At 35.9% G+C, this 23,331-nt stretch overlaps 1 protein-coding gene across 1 annotated transcript in view; it reads left to right on the top strand.

Annotated features, from left to right (window-relative positions):
* LOC140170036 (uncharacterized) overlaps nt 1-23,331 on the top strand; it is a 239,238-nt gene that overhangs the window by 135,261 nt on the left and 80,646 nt on the right. The window contains 3 exon segments of the mRNA XM_072193351.1: nt 16,916-17,044; nt 18,556-18,630; nt 22,189-22,224. Of these exon segments, the coding sequence (XP_072049452.1) occupies nt 16,916-17,044; nt 18,556-18,630; nt 22,189-22,224 (240 nt within the window).

Raw genomic sequence — 23,331 nt, 5'->3', positions numbered from 1 at the left:
CTTGCGCTGAAATGACATAACTATGAATTTAGGATCAATAACTTTGGGTTCACTTCCTGGTTTATGATCAGACTTTCGCCAACTACTGACTGCATTAGTGGTCGTGTGTGACAGAACCTCATCATAAAGAATACAATTTTGCATAAATTCATTTCACCTACATTCCCCTACAACAACTTTCACAGTGTGAGACACACAGGAAAATATCATAGTAAGCAGTAAAATGCACTTGTTTTGCAGTTTAATGCACACCACTTAGATAATAAGTATACAAGGTTGAGCTTCCTTCCAGCTGTCAGCATTTAAATCACAAATCAGTTTAACATATATGTAACACCTTGCAAACACACCCTGTGTGTGCTACTCAATATAGTTGTTGTTTTATGTATTACAATTTATATTATTGTTCTCCAACATAATCTTTTTATATCAAGCAACTAATGTTTAACAAAAAAACCAAAACATCACACCAAACTATTTTTCAACATGTTTGTGGTTTACACCTAGATATAAAAGACTGACATGAGATGATGAAAATGCAATTTTATAGCTACAGAAATCTATTTTCAAATTCATATTAGTTATATCCTTGAGCACAGGGAGAAGATGTTATAGACAAGAGCCGATAATGGTTTTTAGTAGACAGACTGCCACTGAGGTTTTTTTCTTGAAAGAGTCATGTAATCTATTGATGAATTTAAAGTAACAGAAATGGTAGTGGATTGAGGCAAGACATATGGATGCAGGGCGAAATACTGTATCAGTGTAGGGGGTGATAAAGAGGCCTACCTGCAATGAGGGTAGTGTGGCACTTGGATATTGGTATGGTTTCTATGCACACACAAGGGGGGGTGGATGTCAGTGTAAGGGGTAATAGTGCAGTGGGGGAGTATGTAATGGGGTGGATGTAAACCTAAACAGTCCTCACCAAAAATGGTATAAAAGACCCTAATGGTGAGAGACATAAAGATGACAAAAAGAGTTTCCTCACAAAACTACTCCAAAGACAAAGTCCGATTTATGACACCCTTTTCACTGAGATTTTGGGTACATGTACCTTTTCAGGGACATCAGTAAATTTGATTATTCCAAGATCTTAGGTGAAAAGTTGCAAGTCTCATATTTTGAGCTACTGCAGTAATTTATAATAGATGATGGGAGGATCACTTCATAAATCATGTAACTTATTACAGGTGGTAGAGGACCACTTCCCTTCTTTTTCTTTTTAAAAAATTTACCGTGTTCCTGGTTTAGTAAGAACTGGTCACATATAAGATCATGGAAATATGCCAGATGAAGTGGTGCAACCTGCTGGGGTGAAGGAAGGACACAAAAATAGGTTCAGGATCGATGCTCATAATATTAAAACCCTTCCTTGTGTCTTCTCATTCCTGGAAGCAGATGGTAATACTAGTAACGGTTTATCAAACTAAGCAGTCGCTACAGGGCCATCCATAATTTTTGCGATTTTAAGTTATGCACAAAGCGTGCGTAAGAGGGGAGGGGATAAAGATTTTGGGCATGTGTGCACAAGAAAAATTACAATTTGTTTTAAAAGCAAGAGAAAAATATAAAAAGTGAAAAATAATGGTATTTTCTAACATTTTATTCATAAATTAATAACCAATTGACCTAAGAAAATTTCAATGAAATTGGTGAACAAATTCTATAATATGCTAACAGCGATTTTCTCATTTTACAAGTCTATTATGCAAAACAGTCTGTAAAAAATGAATCCAGAATTGAACAAACCTACCTTATTATTATTATTATTATTACAACACTTTATTATAGCGCTCTAGCCTATATAGTGTCATGTTACCTTAATTTTCAACAGAATATTCCTAAAAGTTGGTATAGTAAATTTCAAGTCTCTTTTTTGTCAAACTCGGTTTAAATTGAAGAAGTTTTCAGAGACCTAGTTGTAGACCTACATACTCACCCAAACAAAATTGGAAAACCTGTGGCCCCATCACCGGGTTTGTGATGCAAGGAAGAATGCACACCTTGATTTCAGATATTTTGTTTGATAAGTAATATTATTTTTCATGCTCTATTATGGAAGTCTTTTAGACCGAGAAAGAAATGCCATGCATGGCATTGGGAATGAATGGTGTTTAATTTTTTCTGAAAGTTTATCTGACATGGGTGAAGAAAATTAAGTTGCAAGGAGACCTTCACATCATTCTTACAGTTTAATATATATAGTGGGTGCCCCTATACCAAAGTGGCATTGTTGAGGGCATAGTATATACCCTATTTAAGTATCCACAGAGTATTTTGGTTTCTTTATCAGTAGTACTCATGGCAAATCCTTCACCATTTTATTTGTGCATAACTTGAGGGGGGAGGGGGTGAATAGTTATGCACACTTTGAGCATAATTGAAAATGGCGAAAATTATGGATGACCCCTACGTCCGTAGCATTATGGCCATGTGCTGAATTTATGGTTGATAACAAAGGCTTTACCCATTTAAAACAAATTGAAATTATTAAAGAAAAGTGGACGCAAAATGTTAACTGAACTGCCCGCACTTTAATTGTTTAAATTTTTAATGAATTAAATTTAATGATCAAAATGCCTTAATGTTTCCAGAAGCCATAAACTAATGCATTGTATGAATACAGAATGGGATAATTTAATATGTAACATGGCTTAAATTCATGCTTGATACCATAGCAGTATAAGGCAATTGTCTGCTTTGATTACTGAATGAGGCTTGATGGTTAATTTAGATGCATAATATTTTCTATTTGACCCAACTGAAAAGGTAAATCTTGAGATAAGATCTCGATAGTCTTGGTATAATAGAGCAAACTATTTAATAATAAATTGATATTAACACACATTGTACTGGGTTAATTATGTAATTGAAATCAATAAAAATGTAAAAACAAATAAAAAAAGAACCCGAGTCAATTGGTAGGATGCAAACGCTTGAATTGAAAACAGCAGATTTGGCTTCCAGGGTTGTTCTCCTTCATGTTTATAATACACAGGGCTTGTAAATAGTGTAGGTTTGGATTATTTGTGAGCAAATGGTAATAAAATATTGACTGCTCAATATATTTCAACAAAGAGTGACTTGAGAAGATGTTGAAGTTCCATGTTGAGTGAATTATTGCAGCCCTGGGTAAATCTTTACCTTTTTGATTTCTTTGTCAAAATTAACCTTTGCAGCATTTTATTGTGTGAAGTGAATATAAAGTTCCTTTATGAGTTGTACAATGGGTTTGAATTAGATGTCCTCATGGTTCTCATTTGTATCTAGAGATCATGCCCATAGCCAGGGGGGTTTGAGGAGTTCACTCAAACTTTCAAACCCTGGAAAAACATGGTAAGAAAGCAAAGAAAGAAATTAGGAAAACTATAAAGAAATCAAAAGGAATTGATATGAAAAGAGTAAATAATTATACCTTCAACTATCAGAAGTGACAAACAAGGTCTGTTTTCACAGATATTGTCCATAGCTTCAAACATTTTGAAGGTACATGTATATGGGAAAACTCAAAATGGGAAGGAAGTATAGACCTGCAAGGTTTTTGATATGCATGGAAATAATGTAAGAATGTCAAATTACGCCTTAAATCTAGGCACCAAAACACTTCATTTCAACTCCATTTTTCAAAAATGTCTTCACTTACGAGGGGGCACATCCCCCTCATACTCTGTACTTCGCTCCAATTAACAACATCACTAGTCCCACATATTATCTATACCCTTTTTGCTTTTAAGGATAATGATTTGAGTGTAACCCCTTAACTTGGAAGCCTGGTTACGGACCTTGAGATGCAACTAAATTTGACAGCTCTACAAATTACTGTCTCGCTCACTTAATATATATGTAAACACACAGGGTTGCCACAATTTGACAGTCAGTAGATGTAGTGGGCATCACATCACAAACTAGAAGTAGAAAATCTGGTAAAAATATCTCCAAAAGATTGGCCCTTCAGTTGTTTTAGAGTCAACCTGACCTTTGTTCTGTAGTTAGTTATGCTGATATTACATACTTCAGCACTTTTAGCAAGGAACAAATGGGATTATTGCAAAGGAGTCCCAATTTTAGAGGTATATGGCAACCTTGTTAACTGCATGAAGAATCGATCAGCAATGATCATGAAGAGTTTACTGGCTTACCCGTGATACTGACTGTCACGATTTCTGAGACAAATTTTGCCATTTAGGGAAGTGGTTAAACAGACAATGTTTGACAATTGGCGCCCCTTGATAATTGTGACCCATCATATCAAGACTGCATTGCGGGATATGGCTATATAGGAACTGCTAGTCCTAGTTCAGTTATGATTACAGCATACTATAACTTGGTTTGTTAAAATTCACATCACAGCCAAATTTAAATTAACAAATATTGCATAAAAAGTGGCATAAAACATATTACAACAAAACTAGCACAAAAATAAAATACCCATAATCAGGTTAACAACCAATATGATGTCTCTTATTACAAATTACTGTAGTCTCATCTGTAGGCTGTTAGATGAGCAAGAATATGAAATGGAAAAGTGAAAATTGACATCACATGTCACATATGGTCATTTTACTCAAGAATGAAATAAATATGGCAATCATCAGGCAAAATATGATATATATTTTTATATAGGCGTAAGAAATTTGAATAGACGACAACGTAGCTGTGTAACATTAACTTTTATTCCGAGCTTTCGCCCTCAGGGCTTCATCAAGGCATAGGCAAACTGTTAAATGAATAAACAGAGAGAGGATACATAAATACCAGGCATATATATATATAAACTTGTAGAATATTAAACACATTTGATTAGATTTCACAACACTGTTTCATGCATTTGCTGACAAATCTATTTATATATTATATGTTTCTTACTTATAACTTGTACCATTTTCACTGCCTATGACACTCTTTTTATATACATGTATTTATATATTTTTGATGGGTGTAGTAGTGTCTGCTTGTCACATACAGAATGGTGTGAATAATGAGACAACAATGACTGATTTCATGTTGTGTTATGACACAGAACTAAATTGATGTGGTTCACTGGTGCATGTAACAATTCAAACAAAATACAATTAAATAAACCTGATTTTTCCACCAGGTTCGTCGTCGCAAATAATAAAGCTACTTTTTTGCATGGTTCAAATTATATGAACTTGAATAGAAGTATGCAATAGGGGAAAATAAATTCAGAAATAAAAATAATCATTTCAAAAAGCAATATTAAAAAGGAAGTTTAAGCATTTTTTAAATGAATTTGCAGTGGCCAATCCCGTATTTGGGAATTATTTTTGGGAGGGACGAATATATGGTAAAAGTGGACTTCGGCACTCACGCACTGCACATCGCGTTTGCACGGCACAGGCTTGTCTGACGGGCATGTTCCCCACTCAGAAGTTGTGAAATGATGTCCAGATTGAAGCCATTTGGTACCTCATTTTGTGTGTTTATTGGGATATTTCTAGGCACATTTGTGCAGAGAGGTGGACTTGGGTGAAGGTTTGGGGGCATCCACCCCTTTCCTAGCTCCTACTGGCTATGGGCCCCCACAGACACTGCCAGTATTATTAAATACAAGATTATTACAAATGAAAATTTGATTAGTTGTGTTTGATTGAAAGTGATACTAAATGTACCAAGTATGGGCAGGATCTGAATGCAATACATATGATATAGCACTATTAGCACTACAACTAATTGGCTACTTGGCACTGCTACAATATGGAGTAAGAATTTGTGCAATTTCGAGGCATGATTGAACTGCACTGAATTCCACTAAGGTGACACATAATTCATGTGATTTAACTATGTGTCAGATAATTGCTCTCAGCAACTTCCATTGTACATGTAGTTCCTGGTAGACCACTTGGCAGTTTTGTGAACATTATTAGGGTATAATTATATTTGGAGGAAATAATTGAGCAATATTTAAGGTCATGTTTCAATTGCAGGAAATCTACAAGGTAGCAAATAAAAAGAATTGCTGCTATTGTCTTTACTTGGGAACTCTGCATGAAATCTGCAGTGAATATGTAGACCAACCTTGCTGCACACTATTTTGTTTCAAGGAATCTATTGAGGAACTAGAAACTTATAGGGGGCAGAAAAGCAATACACATATTGTTTGATGCTGTTTTCTTTATAGAGTGATAATATAGTCGTAATAAAAAAAAGGTTTATTTTCAGTGTACAACATAATGGAAATTGGAAAATATTTGAGAAATTCTCAGGCTGATGTGATGATACCAAGACTTTATACACAATCTACTGCAAACAGACTGCTACGCACACTTAGTGTAGAATTGTAAGACTCGTTTCAATTTGCTGCTGAAAGGTTGCTTTGTGTAGCTAGCCATTTTATGTATATTTTCAATTTATTCCCATGTATTATTGCTGAACATTTTGTTTGGATATGCAGTGTTTTAGGGATATCATGTTGCAGGAGTTTCTGTTCACTTTGATTAGTTTGTGTGTAGCTATGAGAAGGATAAATAGCAGAGTCTGCTTGCCCTACTTCCTGCCTGTGCAGGTTCTTGATTTGAATTAGCCATGGGCATATGCTGCTAGCATTATCAATCTACAAAAACAAAAAATACACCTGAAAATAATCATTGTTTAAAATGTTGACATTATTTCTGTACATTAGGAGAACTGGGTTTGCTGCTGTACCACACGTGTAATGCAAATTAGCAATGATCGAGAAATGCATGGAATTTGGTGTGATTTGATAACATGCAGAGTCATTTACTGTCTGAAAGGATATGTTTAAATCTGTATCAGCCAAAAGACTGCAATATAATGCTGCTGCTTATCAATGGTTGGCACACTGACTGCCACTGACTTCAGATGAGTGGAACATGTTAGGCTATGCAGTATTACACCGCATAACCTGTCTGAATTCACCAGATTTTGTTTAATCATGAACTTCTCTGTAGTTCTGATTTGTTTTTACACAAGTGAGATATCATGCTGCACCTAACAAAACTCTGCACATGTTGATATTATTTTTTTTATTACTTGGCCACATTCAAACAAGGGATGTTTAGATGCCTACTCTCAACAAACGATGTTCATTTCTTGATCCAATCAACACTGATTTTCACACACATCACTTTGTGATGATTTGTGTCATCCAATCAGTGCTATTATATAACTTTGTCAGCTAGCTAGGGTTATATATTATATGATAGAGGTGTCATGTAATAGGAGTTAGGCCTATGTGTTATTTGCAAAGATGAATTTCATATGATTTGGTATGGTCACACTGCATAATTTTGACATGTGCTTTATGTTGTGTCTTGATGACAGTCCCATATGCTTTGCTGTCACAGTTCATTTGGTTTGTAATGAAAATAATGGTCAAAATGTGTGATGGGGCGATTGTGCTTCTTGAAATAAAGTGATATGGTTTCAAATGTGCATATTGCCAAGGGGAGACTAAACATATGATTTAGTGGTGTATGAAGGGGGCAGACTTCTGGATTATACTAAACTGTATTGATTTGGTGATGACTAAAGAAACCAAGGACTTTCGAGATTTTTGGGAAAAAAGCATATAAAATTTGAAACAAATTATGGCTAACAAGTCCAAAAAATGGAGCGATCAATTTTTAAAATTTGTTTAGTATGTGATAAATTATTGATTCTGTTTGGGTTGGCATTACAATACTCAAAGTGCAAGATTCAGATGGAACAATTGTTTGAGGGACACCCTGTATAAAGCCTTGCATGACACTGTAATCGGAAGAGTCCGTAGGTGTGTAGTGGAAACAAGGAGCTGTGTTATTCTATGGCACGTGTGTGCAAGTCAAAGCATGAACCTACAACTAAGTTATGACAGTGAATTGATGTACATCTAATTTTCGGGATATATTTTTCAGCTTGCAATATGTGATCCATCCCAGCCATATAGAGCAATAATTTGAACAGACAGATTGGCCAGCTCTATCTATATTTCAGAGCATAACATAGTATTAACAATCATTAGATAGCAGGTGGGTGTACCATAATATAAATAAGGATTTGGACACTTCAATTACAGCACTTGGCATTGGCCATATGCTCGATGGTTGTAGGTACTATTCAAGTGAGTCTATTTTTTTCGTGACAATTTTTAAATACATTTATGACTGTCAGGTCACAAATACTGCTTAAGGGGGTACTACACCCCTGACCAATTTTGTGCCTATTTTTGCATTTTTCTCAAAAATTATAGCGTATTGGTGACAAGTAAGATACATATATTATAGGGGCAAAGACTACAACTACTGCGCTGGAAATTTTATTTCAGCAAAGACACCAGTTCGGAGTTACAGTCAAAATGAGGGAAAAACAATATTTGATCAATAAATCAATAACTACTTGCCTTGAGTTGCTGAATTTTCATTGCAGTAGTTGTGGTCCTTGCCCCTATAATATACATATCTTACTTGTCACCAATGTGCTATAATTTTTGAGAAAAATGCAAAAATTGGCCAGGGGTGTAGTACCCCCTTAATCATGGGCGTAGCAAGCGGGAGGACAGGGTGGACAAAGTCCATGGGCCCCGAGGGTTCAGGGGCCCAGAGAAAAAGCAAAAATGAAATAAGGGCTGATAAAAAAATGTTAAAAGGGCCCGCACTGCTCCTTGTCCATGGGCCCTCGAGGCTCTTGCTATGCCCCTGCCCTTATTAGAGCTGGGCAGTGCTTGATAAAAGAAAGGGAATATTTTCTTGCACAGCATCTGAAAAAGGTGCTTAAAAATCTCTGCAAAATAGCAAGCAGTATAGGTAAAATGTGCAAATCTCAGAGTAACATGTTTTCAACCATATTTTCACTGTTTTTGAGGCCAATTCTGGACCAATTTTAACCAAATATGGAAAGTTTTATTTTGAGCAATATAATAAAAGTAGAATTCTTATTATAAAATATATTTCTCAAGAAATCCTGACATAATGTGTTGTTTACATCAGATAAGGAAAGCTAACTGATGATAAAAATCTATTTTTGAAATGTTGAATGTTTCCTACTGCTGTTAACATGGTAGTTATTGAGTTAGTGATGCGCTGATTGGACATGCTATTTGCTGCTATGCTTTATATATTTCCTCCATGGGTTTTATAACTTATTGCTGCAAATATGATGATCAAATGAATCAATGCTACATGGTAGGGCTATCGTCGAGTAGAACTTCCATTGTCGACAATCGTCAAATCTCAAGATCTGACGTCAGCAAGTTGTGGACAAAGCAATACATCAATAATGTCCAAATATTCAGTTCAGAGACCATGTAATGCTCACATCACTATCTACTACACATAATCAAATCTTACCACTTCAAAATGAAGTCTATTAATCCACCATGTCATTGTCATTTTATGCACAATTATTACTTTTTTTTATACCTGGAAGTTATTTTGTGGTAAATACTGCTGATCAATGATCTAACTTAAGATTATCTCTAATATTTTTAATGCTAGTCCTTGTTGACAATTAGTCCATGCTTGTCGACAATCGGGACATTTTCTTTGTTGACAGTATTGTTGACAACAGCCTTGTCGACAACAGCCCTACTGGCAAACAAAATAAAGCAATATATTTGGAAGATAAATAAAGCAATATATTTGGAAGATAAGTTTATCTCAGGGACTTCCCTCATTTTTATGTTAACATTTTTCCTGTGTTTCATAATGACTGCAAACCATAGAATTCCATCTACAAGCATATGTGCCTCTAAATGAGCATCTTTTAACAATTAAGATGAAAGGACATCCTCCACAAAAACATTACAAGTGGTGTTGCAATAATACATGCCTGTATTAGTAATGTATTATAGTTGCTCACACTGCAAATAATATTTTTGTAGATGATGTCTTCCTTTCATCCTTCTGACAAAAAAACCCAAACAACAAAAATACTCATTTAGGCATATGCTTGCCGATGGAATTTCTATGGTATCCTTAACACAACTTAAATTAAGTTTTTACGTAAGAAAATGGTGAAGTAATCGTTCCTTATCAACAGCAACATCTCATGATGTTAAAGATGGTTAAAAGCTGTTTTTTTTAATCTAATAATGGTGGATGTGATGCAGGATTCAAGGGGCTGTGTCAGGTATACAATATATATCAGCTTCATAAGTTGCAGAAAACGGCCCTTGTACCCATTAAAAGTTATAGAAATATAAACATCTCTTGAAAATTAAGGTGTGGAAAAATAACCACTGTAAAAATGTTCATTATGCTCATAGAGGTATGCTAGAAATGATTTTCAGCCAAAATTGAGGGGATGACCACTGACCAACCAACCCTTTTTGTTGATATGGCTGGAATGACTCCTATGTAAGTAGGCAAGCCTAACTGATGTTTTTAATGCAAAGTCATCGAGACCCCAAGCCACTATTTCTCAGAAATGTTGTCCAAGAACATATTTTCAACATACCTAAAGTTGATGGTGGGGCAAAATGTCTGACATTGGTTTTCAGGGGGTCAAAATGTACAAAAAATGTACTATTGGAGTTTTGCATGGGTAATATCTCAGCTAAAATTATTCTAATTGACTCATTATTGGATAAGAGTAATGTCCTACCAAAGGGTTCCGACTGGCAAAAAAATTGACAAAAAATTATTTTTACTTTTGGAGTTCTGACCCCCCGAAGTTGGTCCTGGATGGACAAAGTTGCATTTTGAGGGCCCTATATCTTTTAAAGTTAAGGAGTTACAAGTTTTCTGATGCCAGATTTGAACTCTACACAATTAAGTACCCCAGGATACATACTTTTCAAAGTTTTAGGGGGTTCCCTTCATACATTTATGGACCTCTAAACATCTTCTTTCGCGTTGCGACACATTTTTGACGCTGATCCCCCTAAATTTCAAATTGATGCCACAGGAAAACGAAATAGCATATGAAGCTCAAATTTTCAGGATTTTACTTTCCCATCAATATCTACCACCACACAGAAAAAGAAAAAAATTGAAGAGGTGCTGCGGTGCACATCCCAGGAGTTGACATGGAATGGCTCAGTATTGTGTTCAATCCACCCAATTTGATATCAAACTAGGTCATTAACCTTTTTGTAATTCACCACCCAGTACCCTCATCATTCTGATTACCTATTTGGGACCGCTGTCCCTTTTTTGTAATTCACCACCCAGTACCCTCATCATTCTGATTACCTATTTGGGACCGCTGTCCCTATTTTGTAATTCACCACCCAGTACCCTCATCATTCTGATTACCTATTTGGGACCGCTGTCCCTATTTTGTAATTCACCACCCAGTACCCTCATCATTCTGATTACCTATTTGGGACCGCTGTCCCTATTTTGTAATTCACCACCCAGTACCCTCATCATTCTGATTACCTATTTGGGACCGCTGTCCCTATTTTGTAATTCACCACCCAGTACCCTCATCATTCTGATTACCTATTTGGGACCGCTGTCCCTATTTTGTAATTCACCACCCAGTACCCTCATCATTCTGATTACCTATTTGGGACCGCTGTCCCTATTTTGTAATTCACCACCCAGTACCCTCATCATTCTGATTACCTATTTGGGACCGCTGTCCCTATTTTGTAATTCACCACCCAGTACCCTCATCATTCTGATTACCTATTTGGGACTGCTGTCCCTATTTTGTAATTCACCACCCAGTACCCTCATCATTCTGATTACCTATTTGGGACCGCTGTCCCTATTTTGTAATTCACCACCCAGTACCCTCATCATTCTGATTACCTATTTGGGACCGCTGTCCCTATTTTGTAATTCACCACCCAGTACCCTCATCATTCTGATTACCTATTTGGGACCGCTGTCCCTATTTTGTAATTCACCACCCAGTACCCTCATCATTCTGATTACCTATTTGGGACCGCTGTCCCTATTTTGTAATTCACCACCCAGTACCCTCATCATTCTGATTACCTATTTGGGACCGCTGTCCCTATTTTGTAATTCACCACCCAGTACCCTCATCATTCTGATTACCTATTTGGGACCGCTGTCCCTATTTTGTAATTCACCACCCAGTACCCTCATCATTCTGATTACCTATTTGGGACCGCTGTCCCTATTTTGTAATTCACCACCCAGTACCCTCATCATTCTGATTACCTATTTGGGACCGCTGTCCCTATTTTGTAATTCACCACCCAGTACCCTCATCATTCTGATTACCTATTTGGGACCGCTGTCCCTATTTTAAAACACTAATTTTCATTTAATAGATGATCATATGCTGAAAAATCCATCCAAATTGCATTAACAGTTCAGCTTTACATTCATACAGGAAAAAAATGTGACGTGCCAAAGAATTTGACCAGTCTGGGCTACTGTAAAAGTGAGAGTTTTCAAGCTATATTTATTTTCACATTCAAGCTACAAAAATAACAACACAAGAATACATTCCTTTTGTGTATACGTCAAATTTAAAGAAGCTTAGAATTGCAAATTTAAAAACAAATGGAATAGTTCAAATTGGAAAAGGGCAAAAAATGTACAGTATAATGCAATAAACAAGTGATTTTACATCAAGTCATTTTGCATCACATACTTGTGTAGATCATTTTAATAGATTGGAACCCAAGTAGTTGAGCTCTGTTGAGCATTCACCACCATAAATATATTTATTTACTTACTTGCTGATCACATTGTAAGCCCTGCTAAAAGATGATCTGAATCATGCATATGTGCATGTCTTTAATGACGTCAATGTAATGGTCACTGGCAGTAAACGACATATAACTAATGATGCGGATATCAAGAAATAAAGGGGGAAAAAGCCAGCAAAGGAAAGGGTAGATGACGTGCATATCAAATAATTATATTTATCTGAATTTTGTTGTCATTTAGGTGCAGCATATGTGTCTTGTTAAATAGTTAAAAAAGGTCCTCGCTTAAACACTATAGTGTATGGTACTAGAATAAGAATTTTTCCACAGCATCCATGGTAGCAAAAGAAAGTGGTAGTTTGTATTTTAAACTACCTAGATGTGTGTGTGTGTGTGGGGGGGCTCACTCTTACAGGAGCTACAGTTTGGAGAAAGAAAATAAGCAATTTTGGAAGTTACAGAAAGAAAAAACAAGAAAATGCTTGTACCCATTGTATTGAAAACATGTCAAGTTATGGAAATATTAACATCTCTTGAAAAGTAAGTTATGGAAAAAATAACCCATTCTGTCAAAATATATACCCCTGCAATGTTGTTTTGTACCAATAATTACATATTTCACAACGTACCTAGTGTTTGTTAACACAGTCAGTCGAGGAAACACTGTGATAATCATGGACACACACACACACACCAACCATTGATACCCTTGGTTCCTTTCACCCACCACTGTGCTCATTGCTGGTATAGGGTCAAGTCTCAGTTGGATAGTAACTTCAAGCAGGTCCATGGTGTAGATAGGTCCAAACTCCAAATTAAAGGTCCTGGGTCTGAAAATCCTCCCCATTCCAGAAAAATTCAGCACTAATTTTTTTGGATTATATGTTTTGCCAAGTAAAACAAAGCCAAATCATAATCCTTTAGTAAGATGGCATTGAAAGTAACATTTTAATTTTTTTGGTCAATGTTTTGGTATAGTGTGATAATCAATCCCAAAGACTTGTTCAAAGACCTATTTCAAATTAAGCATTCTAATTCTTGGAAATATTTCTGATCTCTTTCATAACCAGTTAATCAAAAATAACATTAAGTATTAATTATGAGCTACCTCTTAGCCTATAATCAAGATTTGGAATAATTAGACTTGTGCCAAGTCATAGAATTTTGTGGTTATACAGGGTGTCCCAGAATGATCTATACCATGTTTGAAAAAAATCATTCTTGATATGGGATTAAGTGAAACATTCCAATAATAAGATGCTAAAATGTGATTTTATCACAATTTTTACCAAAAAATGTCATCACAGAGGATATAACTTCCTAAAGGATACTCCGCAGTAAATTTTATTGTTCTCCATTACATAGCTGTGGATTTGCCAGTATACTGTTGACATAAATATATGTGGCGACTCTAAGGACAAACATTCTCTATACTGTTATGACAAATCCAAATCTCTGCCGGCATTTAAAATGATGCAACTGGCACGTTGCAATAATTATCTTCAAAACTGCCACCAAAGAAAGAATAGTATAAGGTCACTCAAGCTTAACAAATCCTTTATTCCATACAAGGATTGCTTCGTAACATCATAAATAATCAATAGATATCGACTTTTTTGTGGAAGTAAGAACAGGACATAAATGTACCTCCATAACATTTTCCATATAACTTTGTGCTGAACAGTTAGTAATTTTGCAGGTTTTCAAAATAGGCTGTTTTGTCAAAACATGGAATTCACCATTTTTACGCAATATCCTATAACTTCTATTAGAAACGTCCAATTTCTAAAATCTAAAATATATGTAGATTACAGAATTTAAAACAAAACTACCAATAGTAATGCTCTTCATACCCAAAAAAATTCAACTTTTCCAGTATAGATCATTCTGGGACACCCTGTAATTGTAAGAAAACATACAAAGATGCACGTTTTGGCCTATTTTCCCTCAAATTGCAAAATTTTAAAACTTGACCTTTATTACCATTTAGAACTAACTAAAGGATTAGGATTTAGCTTTCTTTCATTTGACAAAAATAATTCCAAAAAATGATTGCTGTATTTTATTGGAATATGGAGTAGGTCCTCGTCTACTGGTGTATAGGTCGTGTATCATAGGGGTGTGCATGCAGGTGTGGGCAGGCCCGTCGGAACTGCTGCGACAGATTATGCCATGTCTGCACCACTTTTCAGCCTAAAAAGTATAAAAAAATAAAAATAAACAAATTGACACAAAAAATGTGAATGTAATGTCATAGTTCAGCAGTTTAGTTCTATTAACTTGCCTTTAAAATTATACATCCATTTTCAAAAGTGCTCGGGCTTGAAGACCCCCACTTTGAGCCGCACCACTTTAAAATTCATTCCAATTGACCTTGGTGTGGGTGTGCAGTCTGTGTTTCCCTATTCCCATCCATCTTGATCTGACCCACTTAATGTAATGTTTCAATGGGTATTGCATTGTTTTGTGTCAATCTATCTGACCGAGTTACTTGATATTTATATAATGCTGCACATGGTCAATTGCTTTTACTTGTTCAAAAAAGCAATTATGAATTTATGACAGGAAAATTCACAATAAAATCCAACTGTATGTCTGTGCAATTGTGCTCAATTGGTATGTTTTGATATAGCAACATTGGACTGACATGTGTTTACTGGAAGATGAGCAGAATGATGTGTATATCAAGGAGGAATCACATCATGGATATATGTTGGATGTTATTCATAGTGCAGGCCTGCATTGCTTTGACCTTATCAAAGATGCCAATAATTAAACCATGATGACAGAGCTGTACCGTCTGCCGGCACAATTTGGAAATGTGTTCTACAGCTTTTTATGTCAAAAGTGGAGTACCTTAAGTACATTGCCTAGATACATTAACTATATTACAGTGTTACAGAGATGGACATTTGTGTGAAAAGGGACAAATATCAATTTAATTTCTATCAGCAAACTTTTGTTGTATCAGCACTCCAACCAAGTCAATCAAATTTAGTATTGAATTAGTAGTAGTTTTACCGTTTTTATTTTATCTGAAAACATTGTGGACAGGAACATTAGTGCAAGGGTTAACATATAAATGAGACTGGGAGAAACATGCTTTACATGATATTATTTGATAGATTCATGCAATTATTTACTTCAAAGACTTACATGGTCAAGATGAGTCTTAATTTTACCCTTAGCAGATTGGGTGGGGAGTTTAGTAGAGGAAATCAGGGCTTGAATTTTGTCAATCTTTTTAAGAATAGATCTAAGGACTGACATTAATCATCAGATTCTCTGTCCAGTGTGAGGTTACAGAATTCAAATTAATTTGTTACAATCATTATAATTTTATCCTTGTTAAATTGAACTCTTGTACATGTATTTGGTAATCAGAGCAGTTTAATCATTTTTTAATGGCAAAATAGATAGATGCTTACCCTGGTGCTGATGATATGTGTGACACACGACAGATGCCTTCTTTCAGATAGTCTCATTGAAATGACCAAAGTAATGAAAGTGGCACTGGGTAATATTACAATGTGGATGCACCTTTAGGCACAGCAAAGTCAATTCTGGGTTGCGTGTCGCATGTTTTCAGAAAACAACAACTGTATTTCATTTTTCATTGTTTTTATAACTAATATTATTCAACTAAATGTGGGTCTTATAAGATGTTATGCACTGCTGAATTGATATTTTGTATATTTGATATCTTGGAGAATTTGGAAAATCTTAAAATCAAGATTTGTCTATTGCATTCTTAAAACCATCAATAGATTCAAATAAAAGTTAGTCAATATCTGTTTGGAGTGTTTGCCCATCTAATAAATGAGAGGCAGGCAGTCTCCTTGAGATGGCTAGCAAAGACACTGATGGACAGTGAGCTTTTTTTTATCAGACAACCTCTCTCTTGAAAACACTTTTGTTGATAGCATTAGAAACTCAACAGTGTTATTTGTAAATTAACAACATAGTTGATATAGATGAAAGCAAAGTAGTTTCTTTTGCGGATAGAAGATGTTACTATGTATATTATGTAACAGTGCTATACCCATGGCTATAAAACCTTGCTGAAATCTTCAGGTCATTCTTAGGCAGTCAGGATCTTTTACTTTTTACATTTTCAGCATAAAAAATTGATGTTGGTGGAAAGACTGTTGAAGTTTGTGAATTTATTGTATCTTCTGGTGATTGAAAATGTGAAAAGTGGTGAAAAGCCAAATGTTATGAAAGCAGCAAGCTCTCATGTTTTCCTTATCAACATTTTACCTTTCTTTCCTGAAAATCTATCTAATCAAAGAATACAATACCCCTTTTCTCTTGCAGAAACAAAGAACAGAATACAACGTTCACCCAACTGAAAAATTACAGAAAGAGTTGAATGGTATACAGACCAGAATACGAGTGTAGGAGCAGCAGCTGCAGAAAGCATACAGAGCAGGGGCTTATCCAAAGGTATGATATGCAGTAATTGATTGTGTCAGTTTGAAATACACATTTATGTATATCTTTGAGAGACCTATATTAAGGATGGTCAACATCAATTACATGAAGCATGATTTGAGTATAAATTTGGATTGTGTATCAGCAGGGTGACAGTGCCTATTTTAGAGGTGTGAGTAAGTAACAAGGAGCTAGTGTTGATGATGAGTGTTATGGGTTGTTTGATATCCCCTCAAGTAGGCTACATCTAAACTCCCTGCAGCAGTATTAATGGAGATACCAACATTTTAAGTAGTATTAGTCATGTTCACATTTTGAGTTGCACCTGGCGTAAACTTATGCTAACAGTGATAAAAAAAAAGTTGACAATTATTTTCCCTACTCCTACCATGTGTCCACACCTAGCCTGCTCCTAGTACATTGTACTACACCGTCCAGTTCCACCAAGGATTCACTTCTGGTAGGAGTAACCAGTGTTTCTGTGACCTTTTCACCGGGTGCCAGGCGTAGCAGTGTTCACATTGCGATTACACCTAGCTCGCTACTTTTGACGTAAATCATCAGATTTATGCCTGGCAGAACTTGCGCTAACCGTCATTCACACTGCCACTACTCCTGTCTACTTGACCAAGTTCTGCCACGCGTACATCCGACAATGTGAATGCAAATTTGGCAGTTACTACAAGATATATGGGGACAAACTAATGATGTGTGATGTTTGAGTGGTAAAGCTTGCTTAGCCAATTCTTTACTTGGCTAGAGAAGTATTCAAGGAGACATTGAATGTGATGTAAAACTACACAAAGTATACAGGATTTTATCCCAAGGTATGGTGAGGTATGTGTAGTTTGATTGGTATATCGACTGTGTAGGCTGCTTTGTAGGTAACTTACTGCAGCACTTTTCATGAGGTACCCAGAAATAAGTGTGGGATAGAAAGGAGTAAATCTTCTGGAAGCTTATACTTTGAGGAGTTGTTTCCATAGAACCATGACAAGTAACTCATCCTGTATGTAAAGTTACAAATAATCTTCACTCTTTATAACGTCACAATTACAAATTCCTGTTACTTTAAGAGCTTGGATAGGTGTTTTGGGGAAAAAATGTATATCTTTGGTACAAAAGGTCACAATTTTCATATGAAGATCGACTTTTCCTACCAGCTACATACAGTTAAATATCAAAAATATGAAAAAATATAAAATGTGCTCTCAGGCCCCACAAAAATACTGATATAAAATTGGATTGATTGAGCCCATATTTTTTTGGTCAAGCTATGAGTTTTAGAATATTGGACAAGACATTTAGCGAGACCAATAAATATTGGGCGTAAAGCATCAAATTTTATCAATATGTTTTGGATCCAATATTTTCACACACTTGGACTCATCAAAACATAATAATGTGTGAAGGTGGGTGACTTGAGTAATGTGATTGAGCACCCCTTACTACTAGAGCTTAATATTGTAACCTGATTTTAACAGAATGATGACAGTATGTTCTCTCTTTATTGCTCATTGTAGGCTGTTATACCAACAATTATATCAAATGCACCTGACAACAGTGACTTGTTGATGGATGAACAGATTGCTGCTGATGTAAGTCAATTATGTTACACCAAAAGTAGTGTAGGTATCAATATCATCAACTTGACTGCAACAGCTTGTCTGATTCAAAACTGATTATTATCTGGGTCTGATTTCATAAAGATTACAGTACATAATATTGCTTATCACCCTTCACAAGCTTTACTTTAATGGTTGGTTATAACAATGAAACATGTCTTTTCCAAAAATTAGAATGCGTAAACTGAAATTAGTCTTAGTACAAGTCTTTGGGCTTGATTGTCACAGCATAAAAAAATGCCCTAAAATGCATGTTGTTGGCCCTTGTTACCAAAAATTGGCCAAATATTAAAATTTGACTTTTATTGCTACTTAGGACTAACTAAAGGTTTAGGATTTAGTTATGTCTCATATGGCAAAACAGGGTGATATTTTTTTAATCCCAAAAAATTAGTGCTGTATTTGTCTGGAATAGGGAGTAGGCCTAGCTACCTATCAGTGGGGGCCCAATGAGTAGGTGGGGTTGGCATACAATTTTGAATGTTGGTTATGTTGATAACCATTTGCAGCCCAGCAGAAGCACATACTATTGACTTTGGATGACTATTGGTAGTGATACTGGCTAACATTTTGACATCCACAGTCAGAACAGTTATGCACTACTTAACATTTGAAAATGTGTTTGCTCTATGTTCTGAAAATGTTACCCAATGCTTATGATAGAGAATTGTTTCATAAGTTGATAATACTAGAAAAATTGAAAGGGTAATGATGCGTGATGCTTGGTATGGATTTTGTAAGTGTACACCAGGTGTATTCAAGATGATCACCTTGGACCACTGTAGCATATGGATCAAATGAACCCAAACCTTTATAATCCTGATGAACTATAACACTATTTTTCATGAAAAATGTCTTGTTCGACTTTCATCTAATTAGATCACATAATATACTACAGTGCAACCCTTGGTAGTCCTGAGTTGTGTACTTTGAATACCAAGGGATACAGTACTGCTACTAAATCTTAGGTAGCTGTGTCATGTAAACATAAAGACTTTACCTGTGCTGCTGGTTATTGAAGTTGGCACCATGTGTTGAAGTTGAAAAGAATTGTATATTTTGGTTTTGCTGTGTTAGTGTTCATGTGATCCTCTGTTTACACAGTAAAGGTGGTCAATGTAAAAGGAAACCCCTGTATTGTCTATGTCTCCCAGCCATTGTGTTATAGTGATGTGCTGCAGTTGTTTTCACTGTCGCCCTGCAATTGGGCATTATACATGAAACACATATAGTTAATCAGTGTTCCTTGTGGTTGATGTAGTGTTTTATGAGGATCATCCATCATTGCTAGCAATCTCATCTTGTGGTATGTAAAACCTATGTCACCTCAATGAAGTGTGTGTGTCGGGATGTTAGGGTTGTGCAGTATGTCTATGTACGAGTGAGGTGCATGAACCCACACAGATGTGTATGTTTGTATACACTTGTTTCTGAATATGAGTGGGTGAGCTTACAAGAGCTACAAATATGCACAAAGTTACATAATGGGTGTAAATGGGCTTACATGTATGGGTGTATACCCACAAGTGCATTTTAGCCCATAGGGCTGGTAAGAAATAGTTTTAAAAACATGTTTGTAAAGGGTTTTCATACAATACCCTCCACAATGCAATATTTACACCCACAATGTCAATGCGTAATATTCATAACCTCATGAATATACACGATGCGTGAGGTCCAATGATATGTTATTATTTGTAAACACACAAATGTAAATGCAGGTCATTAATATCTCACAATTGACTGTAAAATGTGTAATTGTTCCAATCTCACTCATAAATAACCAGCGTTTGCGTATTGTTTCTTAACACAAAAACAAGCCTGTGTAATTACCATGAGTAAGCCAGCGTACTTGTTGATCGGGCATTAAAATAGTAAAAGGAAGATAAATTTTCAATAGTCTTGTAAGCAAAAAATTGTGTTACTTTCATGAAACTAATGGCAAAAATGTAAAATGTTAGTAATGAATGATAATAACTTTGCACCATCTGTTTTACGGCCATTGCGTAAAATTGTTAGGGTTTGTGTTGGGCTTCAGTATTTTTCCTTGGGAGCACTGAGCCCAAAACAAACCCTTCTGATTTCCAGCAATGACCTCAAAACAGATAGCTCACAGTTATTAGTGTCTAATTGTACATGAACCTACAATGTAGCTCTTGCAGGAATGAATGTATGGTATAAAAATTCTAGGTGTGTGAATGTTTATTTGTGTCTGTTTGATGGGTTTCATTTTGTCAATGTTAATTGGTGCTATCATATTCACCATTTTTTTAAAAACAACTCGCATATTGGTGTGAATTAATGTTCTTGCTAAGGCCAAAAAAAAAAAAAATTGTTTGCTTGCCCTCGAATGGATTTTAAAAATTAGGTCGGTCGGTCGGGAAAAGTTTTTTTTTTTTTTCTTTCCGCTTCCCAGAAACAGACATGGCGAATACCGAATGCAATTAATGGTTCAAGCATTTCCGTAGCAGCAACATCACGCCATGGTCCAGCATCTGTGCTTGCCACTTGCACCTTAAACAATTGTAGCTCTTCTACATGTAGGCCTACGTTTAATGAAGTGTACAATTCTCCTACATGTAGTGTTTTATGCTTTTCAAAACTATCATATTAATCAGCGTGTTCGGTCCCTTGCTTCACCTGTACAGATAGCGCTACTCGTGTTGTGTCCGCCATGTTTAAAGTGAAATCATATTTATACCGAGCGATTTGTGCTCTTAATAAAAGTAGCCTCAACAAACATGTTGAAAAAATAGTGCAATGTTACTTCCTAGTCGATCTGAACAAATATCATGAATCTAAATATTTATAAACAAGAAATGAATATCTGGTACAACTGTTTTCAAATTTTATCTACTTTTACCATATTTTAACATCTGCTATATTGTATCCATTCTTGCACGATATGCACGGTTATATTTTGCCTGTAAATAAACTCATCCCTAGATGCGCCGTCCGAAATGTGCAGGTGGATAGCAAATTGTATTAGAGCTTAGACGGTATACGAAATTGCGGAACCCGACAGTCAGGTACAGCCGGACACGTAAACATGCAGGATATGGTATTTTACAACGTTTCTTTTAAATCATCGGTTTTCAGGCGAAAAATACATGCCATTTTGGGAAAATCGCAATAAAAAAAAAACTTTTTCAAAAAAAAAGTTCTACGGTCGGGACTGCCGAGACGGTCGGTCGGACGAGGGCAAGCAAACAACTTTTTTTTTTGGCCTAAAGCTGTATGGTGCATGATCTGAGCAGGACTTGCCAGACTTGGTGCAAAGTCTTCCAGGAAGAAAAAGGAAAAAACAGGTTTTCATTCCAAATTAGCCAAAGCCTTGGGCCAAAAAATTGAGTTAATGGTCAAAATGGCTGAATAGCAAAATCCCTACAATGAACACTGGTGCAAATCCATATCTAATGTATCAAGACTGCAATCCTGAAGCAAGAATCATTTTCTGTTGATGTTCTCATTATTGGTGATCCTTCTATTTTGGTAACTGGCCAATTTTGCTGCCTTCCTTTTCACTCACAGCCCAACAGGAGAAAATCAGACTCCAGGGTCCCAAGGGTAAGTGTACTGCACATGCACACACACATCCATATACTTGCACAACCAAGCTAACATAAAGTAATATTCGTGACCCAACTATATCAATGTACACTCAATAAACTGTGCACATAGCAATACTTGCACAATCTTGAGGCAATTTCTTGACAAAATTAACACGCAATAAGGAAATCAATAGCATTCATAGATGAATTATTCTGCTCATTTTGATATAATAGCACTCAATTCCATATGACTTAATTTGAGAGCAACATATGATAATTTACATTAAAAAAAAAATGAGAAGTTGAGCTGTCAGCTACTCAAAACTGCTTTTGAAACCGGCTCATGATGGTTCAACAGTTTTGCGAGTGTTCATTCCTGATGTATTTGAAAATTTACAAAGAAAATGGAAATGCTGCCATTTGTGAACAACTATCTTTGTTGTCCGTTGTTATATGGATATTGGAATCACATTGTATCAAGTGGGGGCAGGTGGGCAGAGTGGCCCCCCCGACAAAAAATGAAAGAGAAAATCGGGAGGGCAAGGGAAAAGAAAAGGGGCAAGGAGCCTGTTTGACACCAAAATTCACCCCGATTATGGATAAAAATTGTGTAAATTACAGACATTTTTGCTCACTATACACACAAATTGTCCCAATAAAGCCTTTTTTGGAAGCGCGAGGACTTTACATATACAGTCCCTCTAAAACATGGTATGTATATATCCCACCAATAAGAGCGAGTCAAAATTATGCAACCGGGACATTGTTTTGTCTTGGCCCCCCCCCCCATTTTTATTTTGCCCCCAGTATAGAGGATTCTCATTTTCTAATTGAGTGGTACTTTCTGCAAGAATTGGCTTCCGAGTACAGTTTATGATACACATATGAAGTGAGAAAATATCCCGACAATGCAGGCATACATGTATGTGCATGCATGCCCTACTCCTGATTCCAGAAAAATACAGCACTTATATTTTGGAATTTAAATATCTGATCTTCTTTTACCAAATGAAACACAAATAAATCATAATCATTTAGTTCTTAGTAACCGGTGATAAAAGTCAAATTTTAATATTTTTACAACTTGGCTTGATTGTCACAGTATATGAAGACACACATGTTT

Source organism: Amphiura filiformis, chromosome 14, assembly GCF_039555335.1.
Source record: "Amphiura filiformis chromosome 14, Afil_fr2py, whole genome shotgun sequence".
NCBI classification, from domain to species: domain Eukaryota; kingdom Metazoa; phylum Echinodermata; class Ophiuroidea; order Amphilepidida; family Amphiuridae; genus Amphiura; species Amphiura filiformis.
This window is presented reverse-complemented; position numbering and strand designations above follow the sequence as displayed.